Source organism: Symphalangus syndactylus, chromosome 1 (genome assembly GCF_028878055.3).
Source record: "Symphalangus syndactylus isolate Jambi chromosome 1, NHGRI_mSymSyn1-v2.1_pri, whole genome shotgun sequence".
NCBI lineage: Eukaryota > Metazoa > Chordata > Mammalia > Primates > Hylobatidae > Symphalangus > Symphalangus syndactylus.
In genome coordinates this window covers 32,291,557-32,306,419 of record NC_072423.2, presented here as the reverse complement: position 1 = coordinate 32,306,419, position 14,863 = coordinate 32,291,557, and the positions used below count along the sequence as shown (strand labels likewise).

The 14,863-nt window shown below is 42.8% G+C and overlaps 1 protein-coding gene and 1 non-coding gene across 3 annotated transcripts in view; both read right to left on the bottom strand.

Annotated features, from left to right (window-relative positions):
* MBD2 (methyl-CpG binding domain protein 2) overlaps positions 1–11,873 on the bottom strand; it is a 70,100-nt gene extending 58,227 nt beyond the window's left edge. Inside the window, exon 1 of one of the 2 annotated variants that reach the window (XM_055298733.2) lies at positions 11,167–11,873. In XM_055298733.2, the coding sequence (XP_055154708.1) occupies positions 11,167–11,708 (542 nt within the window). In that variant the 5' untranslated portion in view covers positions 11,709–11,873. The remainder of the gene's footprint in view (positions 1–11,166) is intronic. The other variant, XM_055298728.2, reaches the window with a different exon arrangement.
* Positions 9,410–9,538, bottom strand: LOC129461600 (small nucleolar RNA SNORA30/SNORA37 family). The gene has a single exon (XR_008650611.1). It is a non-coding gene; the product is annotated as a small nucleolar RNA SNORA30/SNORA37 family (small nucleolar RNA).
* Positions 11,874–14,863: the final 2,990 nt, after the last annotated feature.

Genomic DNA, 14,863 nt, shown 5'->3' with positions numbered 1-14,863 from the left:
CAGGAGGCTGAGGTGAGAGGATTGCTTGAGCCTGGGAGTTCGAAGCTGCAGTGAGCCATGATCACATCACTGCACTCCCGCCTGGGCAACAGAGCAAGACCCTGTCTCAAAAAAAAAAAAAAAATTCCTTGGCAGTGGGGATGGGTGGGGAAGGATTACGGGGGCAGGGCGGGATTATTTTTAAAGTATAAGGAAAAAATTTATTAGAGTAAATTACTATAGCTAATAGTATTATCTCTATTTCATGGATCCCTAAGCCCTAGCCCTGGCCACTGACCGTGGCCCGTTAAGAACCAGGAGGTACAGCAGGAGACGAGCATTACGGCCTGAGCTCTGCCTCGTGTCAGATCAGTGGCAGCTTCAGATTCTCACAAGAGCGTGAACCCTACTGTGAACTGTACATGCGAGGGATCTAGGTTGCGTGCTCCTTATAAGAATCTAACTAATGCCTGATGATCAGAGATGGATCAGTTTCATCTCAAAACCATTTGGGATCCATGGAAAAACCGTCTTCCATGAACCCGGTCCCTGGTGCTGAAAAAGTTGGGGACCACTGCTCTGTATCATGTTTAAAAAATTAAAAACCAGGGTGTGCCACTAAAATGTGAAAAATGAATATATGTAGAATTCTACCTAGTCTCATCCTTAAGGCATTTGCTTTCTGAGAAAGGAAAAAAGAAAAATACTGGTCATTTTGGTTGAATTGGGGACTAGATACTGCTATGACACTGTCAGAAATCAAGTATATTTGGGAATTATTTCAAAATATAACTAGGGGGAAGAGAGTGAATACAGATAAAACAAGACTGGCCAGGAGCTGGTAACTGTTGAAACTGGATGACTATATAGGGATTCATTATACTTTTCCATCTATTTTTGCCTATGTCTGAACTTTTCCATAATTAAAAGTGTGTGTATGTAGGTATATGTGTGTGTGTATACATATATATATCCTTACACATATATCTTACATACATACATACACACATATTAATATTTACTTAGACAAATATGCCGAAAAACCAGACTGGAAGCTACTACGTCAAAATTAACAGTGGTTCTCTTTTCTTTCTTTCTTTTTTTTTTTTTTTTAACAACAAACATTGCCTGATAAAATAGTAGTTCTCTTTGGGACTATAATAATGACTGTCATTACTTCACTATACTCTTCTATATTTTCCCAACTTTCCCACTGAGCAGGGGTTACTTTTATAACCCATACATATTACACACATATATATATATATATATATATAATTTTTTTTTTTTTTTTTTTTTTTTTTTTTAGAGACAGGGTCTCACTCTGTTGCCCAGGTTGGAGTGGCATGGAGCAATTGTGGCTCACTACAGCCTTGAACTCCTCGACTGAAGGAATCCTCCCACCTCAGCCTCCAGAGGAGCTGGGAGTACAGGCTCAGGCCAACATGCCCAGCTAATTTTTAAAAATTTTTTGTAGGGACAAGAGTCTCATTATGTTAGCCAGGCTGGTCTCAAACTCCTGTCTTCAAGTGATCCTCCTGCTTCAGCCTCCCAAAGTGCTGGGATTACAGGTATGTGCCAGCATACTTGACATATGCATAATATTTTTTTAAAACTCTGAGGAACCTTTATAACCTAAGGTCTGCCCTAATCACATTTCGGAATACAACAAAATACAGTAAACCTTCACATAATTACCAAGCACCCGCTTCTATTTCTGTTGGCTAACTAAACGAAGAGAAAGGAGCTAACATTTTACTGATGCACTAACCACCTACACATGGCAAGTACATTTAATCTCAAAAAATTTCCACGAGGTAGAATTCTTTTTTTTTTTTTAAGACGGAGTCTCGCTCTGTCGCCCAGGCTGGAGTGCAGTGGTGCGATCTTGGCTCACTGCAAGCTCCACCTCCCCAGTTCACGCCATTCTCCTGCCTCAGCCTCCCTAGCAGCTGGGACGACAGGCACCAGCCAACAAGCCCAGCTAATTTTTTGTATTTCTTAGTAGAAATGGGGTTTCACGGTATTAGCCAGGATGGTCGCGATCTCCTGACCTCGTGATCCACCCGCCTCAGCCTACCGAAGTGCTCGGATTACAGGGGTGAGCCACCGCGCCCGGCCTCCACGAGGTAGAATTCTTACACTAGATTTATAGTTGAGGAAACAAAAGCTTACAAAAACTTATCCATCCAAGATTAACACAGTAAAGCAAGATACAAGCCCCGATCTTCTGACTCAAAAGTCTCCATTGTTTATTCTAAACCAGGACAACCAAAGTGTGGTCTGTGTGCAAACTTACTGGTCCTCAAATAAGTCCGCAAGTGTAGAGAAAGCATTTGGAAACTGTCATGGTAATTTGACAGGGTAAGTTTATGTGACTCAGGAATCTGGTACTAAGAAGTTGCAACATGTTTTTTGTATGTCCACTTTTACTTCATTTTTCTCTTCTTTTTTAATACAGACCACTCTAACAAACACTTCACATTTACAGCAAAACAAAAAATAAATAAATTAAAACTACATAGAAACAGCCTCCCAAGATGATACAAAAGCAATTTCTGTAGACTTTTTTTTTTTTTTTTTGAGATGGATCTCCCTCTGCTGCCAGGCTGGAGTGCAGTGGCGCGATCTCAGCTAGCTGCAATCTGCAATCTCCAACTCCCTGGTTCAAGCGATTCTCCCGCCTCAGCCTCCAGAGTAGCTGGGATTACAGACGCACATCACCACGCCCAGCTAATTTTCGTATTTTTAGTAGAGAAGGGGTTTCACCTTGTTGTCAGGCTGGTCTCGATCTCCTGACCTCGTGATTTGCCTGCCTCGGCCTCCCAAAGTGCTGGGATTAAAGGCGTGAGCCACCAGGCCCGGCCTTTTTTTTTTTTTGAGACAGAGTTTCGCTCTTGTTGCCCAGGATGTAGTGCAATGGTGCAATCTCGGCTCACTGCAACCTCCACCTCCCAGGTTCAAGCGATTCTCCTGCCTCAGCCTCCTGAACAGCTGGGATTACAGGCACCTGCCACCACGCCCGGCTAATTTTTTCTTGTATTTCTTAGTAGAGATGGAGTTTTACCATGTTGGTTAGGCTGGTCTTGAACTCCTGACCTCAGGTGATCCACCCACCTCAGCCTCCCAAAGTGCTGGGATTACAGGCTTGAGCCACCGCACCCAGCCCTTGAAGATAGATTTTTTTCAAGCAAAATATAAAAGAATTTTAATATTAAAAATGAAACCAAAAGTCCTATAAATCATTTTAGACCTAAAAGCCTAGGTAATATATATACATTAACACCACATACACACAACTTTGAGGAAAAAAATTACATTTACTTCAGCTATTCAATATTTGTATACCTGATTTAGTGCAAGGCAGGATGCTGGTAACTGCAGGGGACACAAAACAGCCCCTATAAGGGCAGTCAGGCCTATGTATACAGCCAGATTAACCATACGTTTTTGGATTAATAGAGAAATGTATTTACTGTTTGCTTCACTTAGCAAAGATTTATCAAAAATGTTCCATATTATACCAGGGACTATGCTGGATAATGAAGATTCAAAAATGAATCAGACGCAGCTCCTGACACTGAGGAGGTTCAGATTCTCATGGGCGACAAAGACTTGCCAACTATTTCTTAAAGCAAATGTGGTAAGAGTTAAGAGAATTATACTCAAATGCCATAGGAGTTTCCATTTCTGCTAGGGGACTCTAGGAAAGGCTTTTTAAAAGAGATGAATGCCTGTTAAAAAGAATTTTAAGGATATGCATCCTTGCTTATCTATGCATTCTTCCAGTGTAAAAATAACAAAGAAAAGAATATCAAGACACAGCATTCAAAAAAAAAAAATCTTCAAAAGGGGATGATGGGCCAGGCGCGGTGGCTCATGCCTGTAATCTCAGCATTCACAGACCTGTAATCTTAGCATTATGGGAGGTCAAAGCAGGTGGATCACCTGAGTTCAGGAGTTCGAGAGCAGCCTGGCCAACATGGTGAAATCCTGTCTACTAAAAATACAAAATTAGCCGGGCATGGATGGCACGTGCCTGTAATCCCGGCTACTTGGGAAGCTGAGGCAGGATAATCACTTGAATCCAGGAGGCAGAGGGTGCAGTGAGTGGAGATCACGCCACTGCACTCCAGCCTGGGCAACAAGAACGAAACTCCGTCTCAAAATAAAATAAAATAAAATAAAATAAAATAAAATAAAATAAAATAAAATATAAAAGGGGATGATGTTCTTCTTCCTCACATCTGTAAAACACTTGATTACTCCTGAGAAATGCTAAGTGTTCAATTTTAAAATCTAATTTTAAATTTTATTATTTATATTCACATAGAGTTTATGTACATCAAGTTCCCAAAATGAGTTTGAATTTGTATTATACTGAGAATGAAGACAGGATGAAATCATGAAATCTGCAGATATTATTCAAACTTCATTCTATTCTATATTTTTATTCTCCTTCCTTGGGAAGTTTTAGTTTTTAGAAGTTCTGATAAAATTAAGTAAAACATCATATTACAAAATTTTCCTAATCGTTTCTCACTGGAAATGGCAAAGAACAATGAAAGGTCAATACATAAGAGCTGTAAGAGGCATTAAGATTCCCAGCCAAACACTAAATCCAGGAAGAGTTTATGGTTTCTTTCTAATTCATCATGCAAGTCTTGAGAAGATTTTAAACATGAGTAAAAAAGTTATGAATTTCTATGAGCCCCACTATAGAATCTAAAAAACAAAATCAAAAAAGCATCACTTCCTTTAAAATTCCATTAAAACTAAATTATGAAAAAAATGACTATATCTCATTAATAAAATTTTTAGAAGCAATGTGAAAAAATCTACCAATTTCTGTTGGAGATTATTTTTAGAATGTATACGCATCAGTTCCTTTGAGCTATGTATTTCCTCTAATACAGGTATTGTGGGTGTTGTGGCAGGTGAGACTTTGCATGTCAGATTCTAAAAATCAGATGTAGGACAGACAGCAATGCTGCACCCTCACAAAAATTCCTTTGGCATCTCACAAAAAGATGTGATAGTACAGCTAAGGAAGATGTATCAGAGCACAATCTCCACCACACCTATGTCTTTCATTTCTGGATGCAGGCTTCAATCACACAACATCAAGAGAAACGACTTAAAGCAAGACAAACTTCCTATTATGCAATTAAGCTCTAAATAAATATTGGATTTCTTTCCTTTCTCCAACTAGAGATTTTTAAAAAATTGATCTGTAGGGTATATTTCAACTGTATCTCAAACCTCAATATCTGAGAAATAACAGGGTTAATCCTAGGTTGAACATTTATCAAAGAGAGAATATTTTTGAACAAACCGATCACTTTTATTACTCAGAACAATACTGCTTTAATTATGTGGATTTATTACATTTTTTTCCCCTCCAGGATTATTTAAAGCTGCAGAGTTATCCTTTGGTACAATAGCTTCACTACCAAATAGGATTTAAAATTTACCCTTTGACATCTTCAGGATACAAGTGTAATAGTAAATAATCACATTATTTTAATGGCACACTAAGCCCAATATAGTAGATTAGACATGGGGTGTTGCAATATTTGAGAATACAAGTAGGGATCTCTATGCCATGCAACAGAGCATAGTGGTTAGGAGTTCTGAGGTTAACCCACCGGCTTCAGGATTGTAACTTTGCACTTATTAGCTGTACAACTCCAAGCATGCTACTTCCCTTTGCTAACTTCCCATCTGTAAAATGGAGATAACTGTACCTATGTTTCATAGGGTTATAAGAATCCAATATGATAGGCCGGGCGCGGTGCCTCACGCCTGTAATCCTAGCACTTTCGGAGGCTGAGGCGGGCAGATCTCAAGGTCAGGGTTCAAGACCAGCCTGACCGACATGGTGAAACTCTGCCTCTACTAAAAATACCAAAATTAGCCAGGCGTGGTCGTGTGCACCTGTAATCCCAGCTACTCAGGAGGCTGAGGTAGGAGAATTGCTTGACCCCAGGAGGTGGAGGTTGCAGTGAGCTGAGATTGTGCCATTGCACTCCAGCCTAGGTGACAAAGTAAGACTCTGTCTCAAAAAAAAAAAAAAAAAAAAAAAAATCCAGTATGATAATTCATGTAAAGCATTTAGCAAAATACTACTCATAGCTGCCAAAATTCTGAGAGCTGTAACACAAATACACATAGAATTAAGGCACAGAAGACCCTACACTACTATACCCTATGTTACACAGTCAATGAAATTCAAATGACAATTTCTCACTGTGTCTGTGCACTATAAGCATCCTGTTTACCATTTTCACTGTATCTCTAATATTCAAAATCCCAGAAAAAGGCTTTCTGCAGTACCTTCACATTGATGATGAAAATTAGAAACCACAAAATGCGTAGCCTTATTAATAAAATATCTCAAGCAATTTTATCCCAACACACCACCACAAGAACAGAAATAAAGCAAAAACTACAAACTCATTTTAAGGCTTGTTTTACAAAATGTTAGGTGGAATATCAATTGGTAAACCCTTATTTAGCATCTGAGTGTTCAGCATTGTGTCGAGGGGAAAGACAGCTGTGTGAGAAAGCCACAAGTTCTAAATAAATGAATATGACAGTTATACAAGGGACACCAAGTTTAACTACGTAGGAATTATGAGAAAGAGGACAATATCAGAAAAGGCTTTTTACTGAAAGCCAAGAAGACTTTAACACAAATATGTAAGAACTGTGACAATGGTCACACTGCTTACCTGGGTCCACTCAGTCAGTTTTCTAGAGGCTACGTGGAGGGTCCATTTATTTTTTGTTTGTTTTTAAAGGCAAGCCAAGGTGAGGAGAGGAGCATGGTTGAACCTCAGTGATTCAGAATTCATGCTCTTGAAGCATCATACTAGTCTTTAGCAACAAACGGCACACACACACACACACACACACACACACACACACATATATATATTTGAGACTGTGTCTCGCTCTGTCGCCCAGGCTGGAGTGCAGTGGCGTGATCTCAGCTCACTGCAAGCTCTGCCTCCCAGGTTCACGCTATTCTCCTGCCTCAGCCTCCCAAGTAGCTGGGACTACAGGCGTCTGCCACCACGCCTGGCTAATTTTTTTGTATTTTTAGTAGAAACGGAGTTTCACCGTGTTAGCCTGAATGGTCTCGATCTCCTGACCTCGTGATCCACCCACCTTGGCCTCCCAAAGTGCTGAGATTACAGGCGTGAGCCACCACGCCCGGCCTAGACTTGATTTTTTAAAAAAGGGCAAGAGGGGGCTACTAAAAGACTATGTGAGGAAGAAAATATTTCAAAAATATCAATCAGCAAGTGTTATGCAAGCAACTAGAAATGACAGGAGTCAAGTAGACAAGTTAGAAAGTTATTGTTCAAATAATGGGTTCAAATGATGGCAACAAACTTTTTCAGAAAATATACCAATGGATCCAATCAAACCACACCCTTTTAAACAAACACACTGGATGATAATATATGAACCGCCACAACACTATCAGTAATCCTGACAGAAGGCATAATTATATTGCTTAACTGGCAACTAGGGGCACGCCTTCCTATTAGAACTCGGCAATTTCAAAACAGCAGCCAAAAAACCTACTACCAAAATTTGAGGCTTTCTCGATGAGCTTAATTTCGGTCCAATTAATAAGTGCCTGCCACACCCTACATTAACAGGCACAGATTTGTTTAAATTAATCTCCCCAGGGGCAGGCTAATTCAGGGGTTAGTATTATTAGAATCTGTGTGAACAATTGGGTGCAGGTGTTCACATTACCAACAGGAGAATTAACTCAACCCACTTTTAGCAGATAGTGGGTGTTTGGTGAACTAATGGAATTTTTAAATATGGGGACACTAATATGTAAAGCAGTGACACTGTAAGCTGAAAAATAATTTGTCTTCCTTTACAATAAGTGACTGCCATCATTCATCACAGAAAGCTACAGTCACAAGTCAAATTAACTACTGTATCACAATTATCATATTACGCTACATACACCTTACTGACTCAGAATGTAACGTTTCAGAAGAAAAATAAGACTGGTTGTTAACAATCCTGCAAAGTAACTGAACCTCTGTAGACAGTTAATAAACAGCAGACAATGCTCCTTTTGGCCCTGAACGAAACAGGTTTGGCACAAATCTGTTCAATGTGTCCTTTCGATTTTACATAAACAAATAAAAGGCAAATCATGCTGCAATGTCCCAGAAAAAGACTTTCATTTTAGAGAGTAATTACCACTATAGTGGCTTACGACTTGCCTTAAGATGAATTTGTTTAGAAAGTTTGTTTTAAATTGATCATATCGGGGCCGGGCGTGATGGCTCACGCCTGTAATCCCAGCACTTTGGGAGGCCAAGGCGGCGGATCACGAGGTCAGGAGATCGAGACCAACCTGGCTAACACGGTGAAACCCTGTCTCTACTAAAAGATACAAAAAATTAGCCGGGCATGGTGGCGGGCGCCTGTAGTCCCAGCTACTTGGGAGGCTGAGGCAGGAGAATGGCATGAACCCGGGAGGCAAAGCTTGTAGTGAGCCGAGATCACACCACTGCACTCCAGCCTGGGCGACAGAGCGAGACTCCATCTCAAAAAAAAAAAAAACTTATTAAGTTTGTATTTAAAACTTTAATGGCCAGGCCTGGTGGCTCACACCTGTAATCCCAGCATTTTGGGAGGCCAAGGCAGGTGGATCACAAGGTCAGGAGTTCAACACCAGCCTGGCCAATATGGTGAAACCCCGTCTCTACTAAAAATACACAAATTAGCCGGGCACTGTGGCAGGCACCTGTAGTCCCAGCTACTTGGGAGGCTGAGGCAGAAGAATCACTTGAACCCGAGAGGCAGAGGATGCAGTGAGCCGAGATCGCACCACTGCACTCCAGCCTGGGCGACAGAGCGAGACTCCATCTCAAAAAAAATAAAATAAATTTAACATCAGAAAATTTACACAACATCCAAGAAAATGTTAAGTGGCCACAAATCCAAATGAGCACTACAACAATCTGACTTCTTGAAATAACTTTTCCAACTACAAGGAAAACCAACAAACAAAAAGCTTTGCAATACCCAAAGTCAGTCTGAACAAAAACATCATCCCAAAACCAAACAAACCATATCCCAGGAGAACTGCCACAGAGAGTAAAATTCAAAGTTCAAGATGTTCTACTGAGAATAGCCTAGTCATCTATTCCTCAAGGAGTTCAATCACAGATACAGAATAATCTTGTCAAATATAATTGCCTACAAGACATCAGCACATAGTTCACAGAAGGTTATGCAGACTAACTGCTTAGAAAGAAAACAGAATGCTCTGTTAATGAAAGAATACTAGAAAATGAACAGTTGTGAACAGCACTAAATGAAACTAATGAACTTGAGAGGACTAATCTTTTTTCAACCACAGTAACTTTTTTTTTTAATCAGAAGAAACTGTCCCATTGAATGACAGCTGCCACTGGCACAGTCCCAGGGCAAGGATGCCACCAAAGGTTTTCTCTCAGCACCAGCTACCAAATCCTGGCCCCACAGCCTGAGGGAGGACCTATGAAAGTGCTCACAATAACTTTCTTACCATTAAATCAAATATTTAATGATGAGGAAATACAAACCAAGACTATCACACTTTTTCTTTTTTCTTTTTTTTTCTTTAAAGAGATGGGCTTTCACTCTACTGCCCAGGCACAATCATAGGTCACTGCAGCCTCGATCTCCTGGACTCAAGAGATTCTCTCGCCCCAGCCCCGCGAGTAACTGGGACCACAGGCGATTACCACCTTCATATGTTTAAAATAAGTTCTCCATTTTATCATATGAGGTTTCAAGATGAAGGTCCAGATCAAGTGGAAAACTAAGTTCTAATGAAACATCACTTTTGCTTTTTAGTTGAGGTGAAGTGAACTTACTACAACTACTCATCCATATATAGCAACCATCAGGAATGTGTTCGTATTTACATGCTGCACCAGCAGTGATCACATTCTTGTGTGTGCATATGTATGTATATATGTGTATGTACATTTCCTTAACCTTTTCAATCTAGTTAAAAGTATTTTTAGTTCATAAGCATGGTATGTGTACAGACACATTTTCCCAGAACTACTTGAAGAGGACAGGAAATCCTTCATAACATTATTACTATAGCTAAATGACAATTGTCTCCAATACCCATATACATTCCCCGAAAAATGCTTCAATCAGTCCACAAACACCTATCTCCAAACTACTGAATACAAGTTTATATTATCTTCTATCAATAGCATGGGTTATTACAAAATTTAGTAAATGTGTATTAAGTCCACGGATGTCAATTGCCATAGGCACTTTCTTGAGCTTACTGGGTCACACAAACTGAAGACATCAGCAGCATGACCACAGGATTGCAAGATCACATTAAGGTGAAAAACCTTGAATCATTTAGAACAGGATGTCTCAACCTCAGCACAGGTGACATTTTGGGCCAGATCATTCTTTGTTGTGGGAGCTTTCCTTTGTATTATCGAATATGTAGCAGCATCTCTGGCCTCTACCCACTAGATGCCAGTATCACACCCTCCCCAGGTGTGAGAACCAAAAATGTCTCCAGACATTGACAAATGTTCCCTGGGGAGCAAATTTTGGTCTAGGAGTCTAAAAACTTAGTACAGTGTGTCAGTTTCAAAAGAGTATATTCTGCAATACCAAGGAAGTTCCAGAAAAACTTCAGGCATTCCAAATAGCTGCTTTATACAAAACTTTCTTGGATGAAGTAAATGAAACCTTGTTACTGTAGATAGCTCATTCTTCCACATGTGCATGCTTAACACTTGTGATGATGAATCTGGGACAGGCTGGGACAGGAGCCAACAGTGACTGGGTTTTATAGTTTCGATGAATTACACCTCCTTTTAACCCTTCAGTGGACTAACCATCCCTGCCAGGCTAACCCTTTCTTCGCAAACCATCTTCCCCGACGCCTTCCACACAAGATGCCCTCCTGCCGGCCCTCACCTTTTGACACTGCCTCCCACCGCACTGGGGTCAACTCTTACCTAAGGGTTCCGCCACCTTCCACCACCAAACCAGCCTGTCCCTGCCACATGCGCCCCGGGCCCCAGCGCTCATCCTGGCATCCCCTGCCCAGGCCCGCTCTTGACCCCTGACCCCGGCCTGACCCCGCCACCCCCCTCTCCGCCCCCAGGGAGGTACCTGAAGTAGTAGACATCGCTCTTGCCAGCACTTAGCCCAGATTTTCGGATCACTTCCTCCTTCTTCCATCCGGGGGGGAGGGCCGGACAGTCCATCCTCTTCCCGCTCTCCGTGGCCCGGGGTCCCCTGGGCCCCGGCCCCGCGCTCCCCGACGGGAAAGGGACCGGCTCCCGCCGGGGGGCGCCGCCGCCACCGCTGCCGCCGCCGCCGCAGCCGCCGCCGTCGCCGCCAAGGCCGCTGCCGCCACTCGGGGGACGGCCGCGGCCCCGGCCCCGGCCCCGTCCCCGTCCCCGGCCACGGCCCCGGCCCCGGCCACGGCCACAGACGCCGCCGCCCCGGCCCGCCTGCTTCCACCGCCCCCGGCCACGGCCGCCGCCCCGAGCGCCTTCCCTGCGCACGCCGCTCACCGGGGACGGGGCGAGCGCGCTGCCCTGGCCCCCCTGCTCTATGGCGGAGTCGCCGCCAGCGCCGCTGCCGCCCGCCGCGCTCTCCCCCTCCTCCTGCTCCGGGCAGCAGCGGCCTCCCCCCGGGTGCGCGCGCATCCAGCCCCCTCCCCAGCCGGCGCTGCGCTTCTTCCGTAACCGAGCCCTTGGAATCCCGGAGACCCGCCCCGCCCGCAGCGCGGCGCGCGGGGGACGCGCGCAAGCATCATAGAGCGGGCGCGCACAGAGCGGCCCTCCTGCCCGGGGCGTGGCCCCGGCCACCGCCTCTTAGGTCCTCCAAGCGCTCTGGGCGGCCATCTTGTCTCCGCCTCCTCGGGGCCACGCCCCCTGCCGCGCTTTTCCGGCTCGGGCCCCCACTGGGCGCGCGGAGCGGGGAAGGTTGGCCGGGCTAGTCACCAGCTGGGAGTGTTATAGTGACTGTGGTCAGTTTGTTTCAAACGGGGTAACCTCCACCCTTATGTGATTTTACCTATTTTGCTTCCCAATTAATGAATAACAAGCAAAATAGATCTTATATTACATACTAACTCGGCTATTCATTTAAGGGGGTGATAGCCCCTTTTCCCGCCCCTCTGCACAAAGCTTGCTGGGGAGCTTATAATGAAGGAATGAAGCAAAGTGTCCCATTCGTTGAATACCAGTGCCCTCCTGAGCCTGGCTTCAGAGCCATTGACAGATTCTCCTGGAACTTTGTGTGGATGTAGGAAGGGAAATGATAACTTGGAATATGCCCATGTGTCAGATGGGGCTTACCTCTAGATTCTCCTTAGAATGATCAGAATCCCTAAATTCATCTAGAAATTTCCAGATGTCTTTGTCTAATACAAAAATCAGTGGCCTTTTATTTGGTAAATATTCCCTTATGTTGAAAGTCCAGCCTAACCTACTGTCACAGCCTTTAGGAAACTGTGTGGGATTCTTTTCGGTCTGCCAACTTGAATTTTAGAAATGCAATTTTCTGTAAGTTGTTGAACATTTATAGACGTGTGCTATTGAAATTTAAGATAATATACTATGAAATGTTTGGAAGATTGAGAAATGTAAAGCACATGTTATCAGCCTGATGACAAGCTATCTTGGGTTTCTATGCTCACATGCCCTAAAAACTGAGGACCAAGTTTAACGTATAGAAAAAGTTGATTAATATAAAGCAACAAAAACCTAAAATTAATTTGGTTATATCTTTGCAGTATATGCAAACATTAACTCATACACACAAACTTATCCGTCTCTAAACCTGACCTTAGTCTTCTTTTAATGTCCTTTAGTTGAAAGACACTAATTTATGGTTTCCTACAAGAAATTTAGAAATGTCAATCTAAAAAATCAAGAAATGAGTTCTGAGGAGAGAGATCAGTACTGGAGACATTCATTTAGAAGTCGTCTGTGGGCCAGGCGCGGTGGCTCACGCCTGTAATCCCAGCACTTTGGGAGGCCGAGGCGGGCAGATCATGGGGTCAGGAGTTAGAGACCGTCCTGGCTAACTAGGTGAAACCCCGTCTCTACTAAAAATGCAGAAAATTGGCCGGCCGTGGTGGCGGGCGTCTGTAGTCCCAGCTGCTCCGGAGACTGACGCAGGAGAATGGCGTGAACCCGGGAGGCGGAGCTTGCAGTGAGCTGAGATCACGCCACTGCACTCCAGCCTGGGCGACAGAGAGAGACTCTGTCTCAAAAAAAAAAAAAAAAAAAGAAGTCATTTGTGGCTGGGGGCAGTGGCTCACTTCTGTAATCCCAGCACTTTGGGAGGCCGAGGCCAGCGGATCACGCGGTCTAGAGATAGAGACCATTCTGGCCAACATGGTCAAACTCCGACTCTATTAAAATACAAAAATTAGCTGGGCGTAGAGGCGTGCGCCTGTAATCCCAGCTACTCGGGAGGCTGAGGCAAGAGAATCGCTTGAACACAGGAGGCGGAGCTTGCAGTGAGCCGAGATTGCGCCACTGCACTCCAGCCTGGGCCACAGAGCGAGATTCCGTCTCAAAAAAAAAAAATAAATAAATAAACAAACAAACAAACTCATTTGTGAAAGTGACAATTGAAGGAGGCCCTGCAAGTAAGTAAGTAAGCTCTCCAAGGAAGGACTTGCGTGGTTAATAATAAAACGAAAGAGGATCAAGAACTGAATCTTGAGGAATGCCAATACTTAAGGTTCCACTGAAGGAATAATGGAAAAAAGTTTGTATGACATAAGAGAGTACTCTGATTTTCACACATAATTGAAAATAAAGGGTAAACATGAGCAAAAATCTCAGTAGAAATGGCAATTGAGACAGATAGTTGAGACAACAGATGGGAACAGGTATACTTTTGGAAAATTCTACCTTTTCATGCTGTGCTAATAAGGCTGTAGATCAAATGATATATTGGATATAAAAGCATGCTTAAAGAAATAAATCACAGGATTTTCGGGTCATTATTTTGACTTCTACTACCAGATTCCATTTGCTAAATCCCAGAGGATGTAGCTTAATGTTCCCTCTGTTAAGAAAAATCTCATTTAGACATGTCAAAAGCTTTTTGGTTACACTTGAACTTTTCTGCTGTGATACCATAGAGCAAAGTAAAAAAAAAAAAAAAAATTTAAATAAAAATAAATGCTCTTATTTATTCTCCCACTAAAAGAAAAAAAAAATACTCCAATTAAGGCAACAATAAATTCCAAAGGGGCTAGATCTAAAAGTGTTAAGAATAGATGCTAAATACCTGAGAGACAGACCCCTTTGTTTCTCTTAAAATACTGGACAAATAATAAACCTTTTATAATTCTAGGAAAATGCATTTTCTATCACTCCTCCAGGAAGCATAGCAACGTTGTTTTTCTCACATAGTAAAGTTGTGACCAAATTTTCAATTTGGTCTCTCTTACAATGGAGAAGGCTTGCTAGCTTATCTCTTGGAGAAAGTGAAAGACAAAAGCAAGTTAGGATTATGTATGAAATCTGGTCCACTAAATGAACAACAGAGATGTAACCACCTGTGATCTCTGCCTCCCAGGTATAAAGGCAGATGCTAAAACACCAACTGTCACCCCTAGAAGACTATTCTTTCTTTGATTTTTCCCTTTATTGTTTAGCAGGTAAAGCTGAATGAAGTTAAGCCATTAAAGAAAAAGTTGTGGCCGGGCGCAGTGGCTCACGCCTGTAATCCCAGCACTTTGGGAGGCTGAGGCAGGCGGATCACAAGGTCAGGAGATCGAGACCATCATGGCTAACACAGTGAAACCCCGTCTCTACTAAAAATACAAAAAAAATTA